Source organism: Pithys albifrons, chromosome 4 (genome assembly GCF_047495875.1).
Source record: "Pithys albifrons albifrons isolate INPA30051 chromosome 4, PitAlb_v1, whole genome shotgun sequence".
Classification (NCBI taxonomy): domain Eukaryota; kingdom Metazoa; phylum Chordata; class Aves; order Passeriformes; family Thamnophilidae; genus Pithys; species Pithys albifrons.
Window position 1 is genome coordinate 16,993,695 of NC_092461.1, and position 13,818 is coordinate 17,007,512.

Below are 13,818 nucleotides of genomic sequence, written 5' to 3' on the forward strand. Positions count from 1 at the left end.
TTTATAAATAAATTCACATTGAAATAGTTCTTAAAAGTCAACTTTTTTTTTTTTCACTTCAAGATAATGATATTCCCAGAGGGCACTTGCACAAACCGATCCTGTCTAATTACATTCAAACCTGGTAAGTATTATACTCATTTCTGTGTACTCTACAGAATGTTCCTGTATCTTCATTTTCTGAAATATCATTTGCATTGTAATTTACTTGCTGTTGCAGAAGTTGAGTTAAAAGTCTTGCAATAGGGTGAAATTGGAATGCAAATTTTTAGATGCTTCAGGAGGTTTGTAATTCCACAATTGAATAAACCACTTTAGATAATTTAGGTTTTTCTCTTGGCTTCTGAGATGCATAAGAGCTGGAGAAGTCATGTTTCTTACTGGATTTATGTTTGTGGTTGTCTCTTTTCTTTTTTCTTTTTCTTCCCTCTCTCCATCTCCTATTTTGGGTCTCATGCAGCATTTAGATACATTATAAAGCTTAAGGTAGTAGTGTGAATCTATTTCAGGCTGCTGCAGCATTTGTTGCTGTGTTGTGTCTGGATGATGCCTCTCAAACTCTTCTGTGGAGTTGCATTCTGGTGAAGACTGCACAAAAGTTTCCCCTGTAGCACTGTTACAGGGGCTGCCAATTTTGCAATTTTTATATGACATACACATTCTAAGCTCTTTACAGTTACTATCACCCTTTTGGCTTATCAGATTAGAAGAGGCTGTAACTGATCATTGCTGCAGCTGTAAACTGCAGTTCCAATAGGGAGAAATGCCAATAATGCAGTGAACCACCAACCTTTAATGCAAACTTGCCTTTATGATGTAGATAGGGAGATGGTGAGTGAAGAAGCTTCAGTGAGCAAGGCAGTTGTGAATGTGTTTTCTCACTCTTCCTGGGTTTCTGCCTAGCTCATTGTGTTCTGGTCTTACTGTGTGTCTTGTGTTTGCATTGCTTGGAACTTATGACTATTAGAATATCATGCAGTGAGTCAGCATTGTGATTCCTTGCTCTGATTCATTTGGCAGAATCTCAGGCTTGTCTCTCAGCTCTTACCTTTTTATATGAATGAATGGTGGTGTGGGGAACATCCACTTCTTTAGCTCTTCACTCTCCCTCTCTCTCTACTTGAATCCTGACTGTGCTTTGGAAGCTAGCCTCAATCCTTCACTTAAGTCATGATTTCCTGCCTTCCCTCTGTGACACAGTCATTCCAGGCACAATATATTTCCATCTCAAATTCTCACTCTAGCTTACTGTCCTCTAGCCTAGTACATGCTGCTGTCTGCCTCTTGACTGCCTCACTTTTCCTGCTGAAATCTTCTTCTGTATCCATCCAGCCTTCCCGAAATGATTTACGTCAAAATTCCCTACTTGCATCACATTACTTTAGATCTCTATTAAAGTAACTGATTTCAGGATGCCTTTCCCCATTCTGCTCATATGGTCTATCCTGCTTACTCTTTAACTGCAGATTTTTTGGGTTTATGTTTGTGCAAGATAGTGATATCAAGGTATTCTTGTTTTGTTTAAGTGATAGTGTTGTCATCTACCACTCAGATTTTGTCAGCTTCTGATTATTTCAAAAGTTACTTAAGATGTTCTTCGAGACTGAACAGAAAGTACATCTGGCCACAAATCTCAGCAGGATTCTCTTCAGACAAACTTCATTTAAAAATGTTTATACTCCATTAACAATTACTACTTTTTTCTCTCAAAAATTATTCTGTAAAGCAAATGTAATGCTAAGAATACAGTATACTTCAATCATTTGGTTCTTAATTTTAATCAGAGTGTTAGGAAGAACTTAGTAAATTGTTATAAGTACCATAGTTTGAGTAAGCTGTCTTAATTTCTTCATGAGAAAAAGATCTTTAGTGAAATCTTGAGCAGGATAGTCATCACACTTAGCCAGTCTGTGTACTAGAAACCAAGAAAATGCTTAGCAAATGACATAGATCTTGTGCTACTGATTAATCAGAACTGTAATTTTCAAATGAAATTAAGCAGTACATCTGTATAGTAGCTGTAGCACAATATTTTATAACTCTTAGATTTTTTGATAGCTAGAGAATAGAAGTTACATTAATTCTGTTATTTCAGAGATGATAAATTACCTATAAATTGTTGTTGCTCAGATAAAAATAAAAAGCTTCCTTTGCATAAGAAAGCTTGAGTTCTTCACCAAAAAATATTTTTGACCATGGTGAATATATTGATTTAATTATCTTTCACATACTCGTAGTTTTTTAACCATTTATCAAGCTGAATTTGGTAGTGAGCTTTGACAGGTGTGCATGACAATATATGTAAGTGTTAGGGGATAATTTAGAGAACATAAGCAAGCATTTTTAATTATTTATCTGCTGAAAAGAGGGATATACATTGTCATTCTTCATTGCTCGCTTTTTCAATTACTTTTTAGGCTACTTTCAGATCTTATTTTTTCACTATCAACTAATTCCTATCAGCTCATTAATTGTATAATTTTTTTCTTGCTGCAGTAAACTTCTTCTGTAGCAAAATGCACTATAAAGTAATTATGTGTCATATGTGCCTTCTAGGAGCATTTATTCCTGGAGTTCCTGTACAGCCAGTGGTTTTACGTTATCCAAACAAACTGGTAAGTTCAGCTTGCAGTGCGGTTGGAAATTCAGAGCATTTTACTTTAAATACATCTGTACTTCTGAGGTCTTTTGGGGTTAGAAATTTGAAAATCATTAAGTGCTTATTGTCTAAGTCTGTATTCCTCAAGTCTTAAGCAATACAGGTAGTCTGAGACAGTTTAAATGTTTCTGCTTTTATGAGGTTACTCCTAAACAGTACTCAGAAAGTTTTTCAGGTTGTTACAAGAAGTACTGTACAAATGAGGCAAATGTCAGTTTCTGTCCAGGATCTTTCACGCCACGAGCTCCCATGTTACTGCTGGAGAGTTTTCTTAATGTTATTTACAGCTGGAAGATGCTTCTGCACCTCCTACCTTTGGGTGTGTTAGCCCTGAATTAACACTAATAGCTGGATTATATAGTCTAATGTGTTGGGGACCTTTGCACCTTTATGAAGTATCATCTTGTCTGTGTTTTACATTGACTGTGCACTTGACTAAGGAATGCTAGACAATAACTAATTTGGAGTAGTCCTTCAGTATAAACCAGATTCAGGTAAAATGCAAATGATTGTGTTTATTTACAATATCTGAAGTTTCTATTTGAGCCTGCTGTGGAGGGTGTGAAGAGTGTCAGAAGTAAAAATGAGCCTACCATGACTCTCTGCTGATGCATGTCACATCAGATCTCTCTTTGCCTAAACCCATTAATAACCCCTTTTCTAAGGCAGGATTTTGTTTCCTCTTGGTGCCTGAGTTGCTTATAAATACTGCCATCCATTGTTCTGTTTGTCAACTTACAGGTTGATATAACACATATGCTTGATTAAAAAAGAAAAGAACCCAAAGTTGATATACATAGACCACCTTTTGCTCTTTGCAAGGTGTGATGGCAGTCAACTGGTTTGCAGTAACAAACCCAAAAATTATCTTTGCAGATGCTGTGACAAGAATAACAGTGTATTGTAGCAGATTTTCCTGGGACTTTTCATTATGTAATTGTTTTAATTTCAGGAAGAAAGATTCTTTTCTGAAAATATTTTACAAATTTGATTGCACTGCCATTTAAAATGACAAATATGCACATGCCTTAAATGCACCTTGTAACTTTTGTTCATGTTAAGCTGTCAAATGTTAATTTGTAAATACCTTCAAAAATCCAGTTGCATTCTGAGATGTTCTTATTGCCTTTAGTACATAATATAGAATCATAGAATCGATTGGGTTGGAAAAGACCTCTGAGATCATCAAGTCCAACCCTTGGTCCAACTCCAATGTTTGTAAATTAATATTAAATATTCCTAACATTTCATTAACAGAAATTGTGAGCTTTTAACAATCAAAGTAAATCAATATAAATGCAAATGAAAATTTTCATAATCCTTTTGCGTTACTGAAAAATGCCATAAAAGAAACAGTAACTATTTGTATAGATATCCATTATGAACTGGCATGAATTTGTATGTGGGACTTTACTTTTTCCTACTACTTTTAATTGCTGCGAAACTATTAGTTTTCAGTGCCTTACTGAGTCATTTAAGGTCTACTTCCTAGAGGCCTTTCTAAGATCTAGGCATTAATGATGCGGGCACTAATTGCTATGATTTGATTTTTATATTAGCTTGGGGGCTGCAGAAGAGCTGCATCAGAATTAGAATGAGGAAAAGGAGGAATATAATGTGATACATGGTGAGGTTTATTTTAGTTAGGGTGGAGATTTAGATTATTTTGTTTCGATGGTTAAGCTATTCTTATCTCAACCTCCAAAGTCTACCTTTTCTTCCCGATTTTCCTGCCCACCCTGGTGGAAGAGGAGTGAGTGAGCAGCTGTGTGTGGTACCTTAGTTGCCAGCTGGGATTATACCATAACACATATAAGAACAACAGAGTAGGAAGGCAATATTGCTTTTTGTACACTAGGACACCGTTTTTAGCAAACTTTAATTGTCCCTGGCTTCATGTTTGTTGTCTTATTTAACTGCTGCTTATAATTCTAGGTTTAGAAAGGAACCTAAGATTTTTGCTTAGCCAGTGGATTGCAGATGTGCATTGTGTGCAGTCACCCCCCCTGCTTTTTGCTTGAAATACCTGCTCTGATCTACATTCGGAGTTCTGAGTTCCACAGTATAGATGAGTAAAGTCTTGCATTTGAGTATACCTGCTCTACTGGGATGCTGGTTTTAGTCAAACAGAATATGATAATTATTTTATCACATAAATCACATTTTTCACCTTTTATGAATGTGTTTGCTTTCTTTTATTTTTACTTGTGATGACCTTCTCCTCTAAATGATAATTAAAACTTCAGTTTTACTTGATTTTTTTTCTGGTCTTGGCACATGTGATCAGCTAAACTCCCTGAAATAGGTTTGGATGGTAGCATAGAATTGAACTGGAACATTTTCAGTAAGTTGAAATAAATATCTTTCTGTTCTGGTCTTTTGGAAACTTGAATTTAATGAGTTCTCTTGTGTTACCACTAATGACTTGAACTTTTTTTACCAGTTAGATTAGAGCTAATTTTCAGTTTTTTAGATTCTTCTACATTTAAATCTGGTCTCCAAGTACTGTATTTTTTTCCTGTGCTATTTCTTAGTCTTACAGTTAAAAATGTGATGACTTTTACTGTCATATTCCTTCCTGTTGCCTGTTATATGTTATATATTCCTTTCCAATCTCTGTTCCCTTTTTGCATCTTGTTCACTTTTTTCATTGCTATTTGTCATCTCTTGGTGTTTCACACAGTGCTCATTTTGGCCATGCAAAAGTGCTGCTGGTTTTGCCTGAGAATGGGCGGTCCCATGGTGTAAAGGAGAGCACTCTGGACTCTGAATCCCAAGGATCTGAGTTGGAGTCTTAGTGAGGACTGTCCCCTGGCAGTTCAATGCCTCCCTGCCATCCGATCCCATCAGATCTCGGATGCTCGGCAGAGTCAGTCCCGGTTAGCACTGGGTGCTGTGACAGTCCCGAGGGCTTCACTGTCACTGTCCAAGCTCGCTCGGCCGTGGCAAATGGACCTTAGGACTTAAACAGTGGGGCCAGTTCTGTGCACGCTGTGCCTCACCTAAAAAATCCACTGCGCAGGCTGGAAGGGCACACCCACATGGGGAGAGCAAATCTTCATTTGCAAAGTTTGGCCATACATACATACATTTGCCTGAGAGTAAATTAGTAGGTTTAGATGTCTCAGACTGTATCTTTTGATTCTTGAATCAGGCAGGTGGATGGATGGTGGCTGTTAAAAGGCAGCTGGGAAAATACTCTTTGAGGTAAAAACAAGGACTTACCCATCCTTGTGCTCTATGTCAGTTGAGCAGAGCTCTTTACAGCCATCTCCACAGGCCCCAGACATTTCAGGAATGTTCGTGTTCATATATATTGCTGGGACATCCATGTACACTGTAGGGGCACTCTGTCAAGCAGAGTGGATTAAGAAAATACACATAGACTGTGTGTATCAAGGAACATCAGCTTACAGTAAGTAACTTTCTTTTTTAAGCATAACAGCCTTTGAACAATACCTGGATCTTTAAATGTTTTATGAATGTGGGTATTTGGTGTTTAAGAGCTGTGTTACTGGGTATTTCCTAGCCATGTAAAAGATAGGCTGATTCCTAGCAGGGTTAAGAATTTTCACAAAGAAAGTTGGCATTGGAATTTCCATGAAAACTTTTCAGTCATATGTTGTCAGTTAAGCTGTCTGCAATGTAAAAAATTGTAAATGCAGTAATTAATTGCAGCTGTCATACTTCTTTTCTTAGGACACAATCACATGGACGTGGCAAGGGCCAGGAGCGTAAGTGGTTTGTGTTATTGTTTGTATCATGATTGCTTTCCTCTGTTAGTTTTTATTTACATGGCTTCCAGGCATATGTAGTCAACCAATTGCTGGTTATTGGATTGTGCTTTAGGATTAATTTATCTTTTGTCTATGATTTCCTAAAAAATCCAGGTATAGCTATTGTACTTCTGCTGCTATGATTTTGTTGGTTTGCAGAAGGGATTTTAGGTTTTTATTTCAAATTTTTTATTTTTTTTTTCTTAGCAAAGTGCCTGAAGTACAACAGCTTGCTTCTGCTCTACAAATTTTATTGCCTGCAAGTTGATTTGGTGTATTACGGCATAAAGTCTGGAGGACTATTGTTTAAAGTTGCTGAGTCTCACAGAAACAGTAATCTCTCATAGAATTTGGAGATACTGTTTCCATTATCTTGCCTGAATGTAACTTCATTTTTTTTTTAAACAATGTTATTCTAGAGGTCCTTTAGCAAATTCATGTAATGTAAAATACTAAATGAAGCCGTTCCTGCTCGTTTAAAAAAAAAAAAAAAGGCATTATTTTCATGTTGGGATGTGAGTAGAAATTTAAAATGTTTAGGTGAAGATGAAAACAGGAAATTTTGAACCCTAACTAAAGGGGAGTTGACTTCTATGCTTAATGCCTTGTATTATTTTAAAAGTCCCACCAGAGATTCTATATTTTAGTAGCAACAAGGAAACCATTGGGATTAGCTAAGATTTGAGTAATTTAGAATTTTGTCAGTTAGTTCTGCACTTGGGAACCAGTTCTAATTAAGGACGTGACTAGATTTGCAGAGTTGAGGAAACCATAGATAACATTTAAAAGTTCAGCTTACAATTAATTTATCACATCAGAAGTAGGTGAATCTGTGGTAGTGTATAACATAAGCAGGCACTGCAGCATTTGCTGCATGAAGAGATTTCTGTTCTTGTGAGCTCCTACCTCTTCCCTTGCATTTGCACTGCAGTTCACCTGAAAAAGTAACTCAGCCATAGAGGAGAAAGGTCAGTAGGTTACTTCCAGCTTAGTGTCCTAACTGAGGAGTGAAGAACACATAAAATGAGGAAGAAGAGGGAAGGAACTTGTAGATGCGTTGCCTCAGATCACTCTAATGTCTACAAAACCTTTATTCTGAAGTGCTGACCTCTGCTAATAAAGTTAAATTAAAGCTGAATCTGAGGCAGCATATGATGTTATACAAATTGACTGGGTCAGTTTAAATTACAGCCTTACTTAATTAGGATTAATTCTCCTGAGTGACCTAAAATGTGCTTCTGATGTTTTAGCAGAAAATACTCTTAGGCCTAATAGTTTTTCCTCAGCAAATGTCTCTCTTCTGTCTTAGTGTTAGCCAAAACTTAATCTGGAAATGTTGCTGTATCCAGGAGTATTCTCTTTGTTCGAAGGTGCTGTAGCCTATAAAATGGATTGAAAACTTGTCACATGCAAACCTATACACTTTCTTCTACTTATTGAAAGTAATGTTTTCACTAGTTTGATGGTATGCAGAGTAGATCAACTGACTACCTTGAAAACAAAGAATGTCTATAGTATACAACTGAAATTTTCTGTACATTAGACTTGAGTTAGGTACAGGTTCTGTCAGTTTTACATTTTTATATAAATATAAGGTTTAATCTCAAGATTACAGAGAATTGGCAGAAAGAAAAGTTGACTTGTAATTTACTGAGGGTTTTAATGCTCTTGGGCAAGGACCTACAAGCCAGACTTGGATGTTTCCTATCAGTGACATAAACTTCACGTCACAGGTTCTTCTGTAGTTCTTGATCCTTTTCTTTGCTTTAATGTGTTGGAAGTTCAGTAGGAAAGAAGGGTGGGAAATGTTTTGCACTCCTGTATGAGTATATAACAAAATGAGTAGGGTTTTGCTTCTAGGAGCTGCTGTTTCTCTGTGTAAGAGGATTTTGACCAGCCCTCCCCTCACAATGATTGACTGCTCTAACTGCCTAGATACTGTATAAAAATGGGGTTGCTAACAATGCTCCCTAATTTAGATTTACCAAATCCTTTCCTGGATTTGAATCTTAATGCTTTCTAAGGTCAAGTTGATTCCACTGATCTTGTATCTTAGGCTATTAAAACACACGTATAGTTTCATTAACTGACTTCTGTGGTATAATGAACTTTGATTCCAAACCAAGGTAATGATAAAATCTCAGAGGTTATAATTAATCTTGAAAACTCTATGCTGAAGACAGCATTTTCCTGAAACAGACTTACTCTTTCTTTACACATTATGCATACATTATCTTTTACTGTTTGTCTTTCTGTTTTTGAGTATTTTTTAAAGACACAAATTCAGTGTAAACTGCTTTTGTTGCGCCTTACAGAATGTAATGTGTAGAAGTACTTTAAAAGTCCTTTTCTGTTAATTTATCTGAATATGATCATACTTACAAATAGTGATGCTACTTGAAGACTTTGGAGCATAATGTACTACTGTTTCACTACATGAATATTTTTTTCCTCCATCCTTTCCTATCTTTTTCCCCTCTTAGGTTTGAAATTCTGTGGCTTACCTTATGTCAGTTACACAATTCTGTGGAAATCGAGGTCAGTAAAAAAACACCAGTTTATTCTGAGCAGTTTCAGAATATGTAATATTGTAGTAAAAGTTGGCATTGAAACTTTGTATGTATGTCTGTAAAACCAGTTTAAAATACCACTTATATTTTAGACAAATGGTTTCCATATCTGAAAACAATTTTAAAAATGGAATAGCAAAACACGGTTTTCTCCTTGGCTTGGGGCTTTCCTTTCTTATTGATTCAAATTGAGTAGATAAATTTCTGACTCTGTTCAGAGTCTTTTGTGAACAAATTTCTTGTCTTTTAATAGGCTGATTCCTATTCCAAGTAGTGTACCAACTTTGTATGTTAGACATCCAAGTGTGTGAATGTACAAACTGCTGTTGTACAAACTAAGGACTGTCTTATAGAGACAAGTTGTGTCTGGTTTCTTGTATGCCAGATAGGTTATTTAATGTCTGGCTAATTTTTTATTAGGCTGCACTGGTCAGAATGTGAAATCAGAAAACACAAAGAAAATCAATCTGTAGTCTTAAATTTGTTTTGAGGTAAACACTGTGATCCTAAGGCTGAAGACTATTGTAGTGAAAATACAAAAACAATTAAAGCCATTCCTTTTAAATTGTTGTTCTTATGCCTTTTACAGAGTAATTACATTTTTTGTGGACAATTACAGTATTTGAAAAGTGCTATATAGGATATTTGACAGATGTTCTGCAATTCTTTTGAATTTTGAATAATGAAGCAGCTATTTAGCTCTGACAGATGGAACTGATGGCAGAGTAAATCAGTAGGAAGAACTATTGCATATTTACATACACTGTGTTACAGCAGTGACATATAATGCATGCTAATCACAGTACTTATCATTGCTCTGTGTTTGCTTATTTATGCAGTTATTCTCAAAACTAATGAATGTGCAAAATGCCAGCCACTGAACTGTTGTACCTGTTGCAGAAATCTGTAGTTTGTGTTATCTGTTTAGTTGGATATTGTCACCTGTTAATAGCATATATTAAAAAAAAAGTCTGGTTTCCAAATCAGTGGCCTGTTTTTTGCAGAAAGGTCAGGGAGTTACTGCCTCCTGCAGGGATAAGACAAACCAGCGGGTTGTCAGGACTTTTACTCTCTCAGAAACACAATTTCCTGCCCTAGTCAAGTAAAATGTGTTCTTTCACACAGAAGTGAGCACTGCTGAGCTTTCTGGATTTTTGAGGCGGCAGCAGCTGCTGACAGGTGCTGTGATTCTGTAGCTCTTACAGATCATGCATAATAACAAGTAACAATCTTTGGTAGTCTTTAATAAAAAAAGAAAACTAGTGACCTTCTGAAATCCTCCATACTAAAGCAGGAGCTGGCAGAGGGTAGAGGAGCAGAGAGACTGTCAAGTATGGTGCAAGAATACTTGAGCTACTTGGAATCTGTTTTTGTAAGGAAGCATGGCAGATTCAGGAACATGGAGAAAGAATTAGTTGTTCTGTCTTCAAAGTCATATTTTAACCCTGGTTTGTTCGTTTTTACTCCTGCTCTGTTCCACCAGCGGAGAGATACAAGCAGATACCAACCAGCCTAAGGCATCACCACAGTTAGTGCTGATGATCCAGTAACTCAGGGAGACCTGCAACAGAGCTGCATGTCGGTGTGGTTTTGGTTAAATGATAGCTGGTAGGGTTTAACAGCCAGCAATCAGGACCCAAAGTTAGGTAGTCTGGGCTCCTCTACACATAATGTATGTTCTGGCATACCATATGTGTTATCTGGTATATATATTGAGAAGCAGCCAGCATCTATGTGTGTTTTATAAAAGTTTTCTGTAAAATTGGCCCATCTATCCGCCCTGTGCTTGGAACTGGCTTGCAAGCAGTATTGTGAAGAAGAATGGAGACAGGATTGTCTGCACACATAGATTGTTTTGCCTCATGTCAGTTTGTTTTGCTGGCCTGTCAGCTTCAGTGTTCATAGATCCATCAGAGTCTGCAGCAGCTGAGAGTTCTCCTAGTTTTGTTAGTGCTCTTGCAGTGATCGTGCTATTTATATCGAGTTAGGCACAGACACATAGAACACCTCCGAAATCACCTCATATTCAAACTTTTCCAGTGTTTGGATGAAGAACTTGACAGCATTTTGCAGCTCAAAGAAATGGGATGGGGCTTGGAAATTGAAGGAACAGTCTTTCCATCTCTTAATTTCACAGTCTTTGTCTTTTTGTATATTACTGGTATATCTGCTTATTATGTAAACCTAGAAGACAGGAGTCATATGTTTTCTGTTGCAGTGGTGCATATAGGGAAGACTCCAGCAAAACCCAAAATAAATTCAAGATTTGTCTGTTATAAGAAACAGAAAAACATCTAATGGCACCATTTGGATACTACTGATCAAACCATTATATAATTCTGAAAATACAGCTGACTTCATAGTTATTAAGAAATATTTCCTGAAATTATAAGCTTCATATTTATTCCCCAGTCTTAAAGATCAGTGTGAAATTTCTGGATCATAATTCCCATTTTTTACTACCCATAGATAATTATATGAACTATAACTAAGCTTCTTACAGTTTTGGTTTCTGCTTTCCACAGAATTATGAGAATTTTGTTCATTTAGTGCATAAATTATCTCATTGTTTTGCACTACGAAGGAACTTGTCTTTCTGATACTAAGCAGGGTTGGGGTTCAAAGTGATCCCTTTTTGTACCTCCTATCTGAGAAGTTAGTTACTTGGCAGAAATGCAACATTTTGAGGATTTTTGTAGGTAACAATGACCATCTTCTTGAGGCTTACATAATTTTGCAAAGGACCCTAAAAACAGCCAAAAGCTGGAAGGTCTTTTAATATAGGCCACTCCATTCTGAAAGGTGCCTTTTCTGTTGCAGGTCTCCAGCAGTTCTAGTTTATTTTTTCTTCTTCCAACATCAACTGTTCTGTCATTCTGTAGCCATCTGCACTTATTTAGAATTTTTCTTTCAATTGAATATTAATGACTGGTGTCCAATTTGAAAGCATAAATGTTTCAAAACCTCCAGCAGTAGAAGATAAAAACACTTGAGATGTGTACATTAAGCAATCATAGATGATTTCAAACTGTGTAAGGGGAACAGTAAATACCTGATGTCCTGAGAATTTGAGTTCTAAATATTTAAGCTGTAGAACAATATTCATGTAGCGGGTGCTTTTTTTGGTTATCTGGGAAGAGATGAGCAAAAATATGTAAAAGAAAGGTTATGCAAGACAATACTAATACTTGTAAATTGTTTAAGAATTCCTAGTCTCACTTATGAAATGAAGATAAAACTTTGCTCACATTCCGTAAGGTAAGAAATGAATACAATCAATGTTATGTGAATTTCTAGAAGTATGACATATACTTAAGCATTTAAAAGTTCAATTTTTGGTTTTTGCTGTAGTCCTTTTGTTAATATATTTTTGTAAGTAACACCAAACTGTATACAATTTTCACCATAATGCTATAAGAGAGCTTGTTTAAAATGTTAAATATTTTGGTATAATTCAGTTCTCTGTATGCAGTTTCTACCTGTGTATATTCCTTCAGAAGAAGAAAGAAAAAATCCAGTGTTATATGCCAATAACGTCAGACGTGTAATGGCAGAGTAAGTATGTTGTAATACAGAATAAAAATAGATAGATGTGTGATTTTAATTTTAAGCTGAAGAAAATATCGCAAAATCCAGTCAGTGTAGTTGCCTGCTTGCAAAGAAGCTTGTAGTCTGCAGTAGTGTGTGTGTAACTTTGACAGAGCAGTTGCCTTCCTCCCTGAGGAGACCAGGGAACCACAAATACAGCAAGAACTGTAGGAGTTGGTGGGTTTGGATTTTCGTTTTTTGATTGGTTGGTTGGGGTTTTTTTAATGTCTTCCTTTAACCAGCTGGTTCTGCTTGCTCCTGTGGGTATTTAGTCTTTTGGGCAAAAGGCACAGTTGAACTTTAGGAAAGCTAATGTAACCAAATTTTAGGCTATTATGGTTGCATTCTAAGCTGTGACTCTTTTAGAGAGGTCAAGAATAGTTTGATATGTTCATAGCCTGTGGTTATTTTGAACAGTAAAGCACAGGAAAGCCACTTCTGTTGCAAACAGAGCACTGATACAATGCAAATGAATTGAAGTTGAATGTTCATGTGACAACACTTAGAACACTTGTCTATGATGTATAATGAAAGCGACATTGGGTACTTCCACTCTTTCATTGTATTTTTGATTAACCTCTCTGGCTTATTCATTCTTTGTCCTTTTTGTAAATCTTCCATTAATCAGTAGATACTCTTTTTGGTATTTACAGCAAGTGCTCACTGATAACTCTGGAGATATTTCTGAATCTTCGTAACACTGATTTTGAAAGAACTTGTGAAATCTGAATTTCCTTTGTGCAACTTCTCTTCTGTTTCTAAGTTACCGGTTTAAGCCAAAGGCCAATTTGTAGCTGATAATTCTTCTGTTGTTTATAGACAGAACAAACACAGGTCTGTGAGTTTTCCTTAAGATGTTAGTACTATAATAAAACAATAGATCAATACTTGAACATTTCTCATAAGAGACAAAACCAAAAGGATCTATGTGAATCAACCTTAGAGTATTAACAGAAGTGGGATGCAGGTCTAAAGGGAAGACTGTTAGAGTGAGGGATACCAAATATGCCTTGCTTTGAGATGAAGAAGGGACTGTAGATGCTGTGTTGATGTGAATGAGAAAGTAAATGTGTTGGGATATCCAAGTTTTCAAGTTAAAATGCAGATAGGAATGAAACAGAATGTTGATGCCTGGATACCATGGATAACTGTAGAGGAACAAACATCAACATAGTCAAAAATTATTTACTTCTGACTGCTTCCAGATGGCTACTCCTAGTGGCAG

General features: G+C 36.3%; 1 protein-coding gene across 1 annotated transcript in view; it reads left to right on the top strand.

The window, feature by feature from the left end:
- The window catches only part of LPCAT1 (lysophosphatidylcholine acyltransferase 1), a 65,703-nt gene that overhangs the window by 18,940 nt on the left and 32,945 nt on the right, over positions 1-13,818 (top strand). The window contains exons 5-9 of the mRNA XM_071553545.1: positions 64-124; positions 2,557-2,615; positions 6,359-6,393; positions 8,919-8,973; positions 12,478-12,560. Coding sequence (XP_071409646.1) covers positions 64-124; positions 2,557-2,615; positions 6,359-6,393; positions 8,919-8,973; positions 12,478-12,560 — 293 coding nt within the window. The remainder of the gene's footprint in view (positions 1-63; positions 125-2,556; positions 2,616-6,358; positions 6,394-8,918; positions 8,974-12,477; positions 12,561-13,818) is intronic.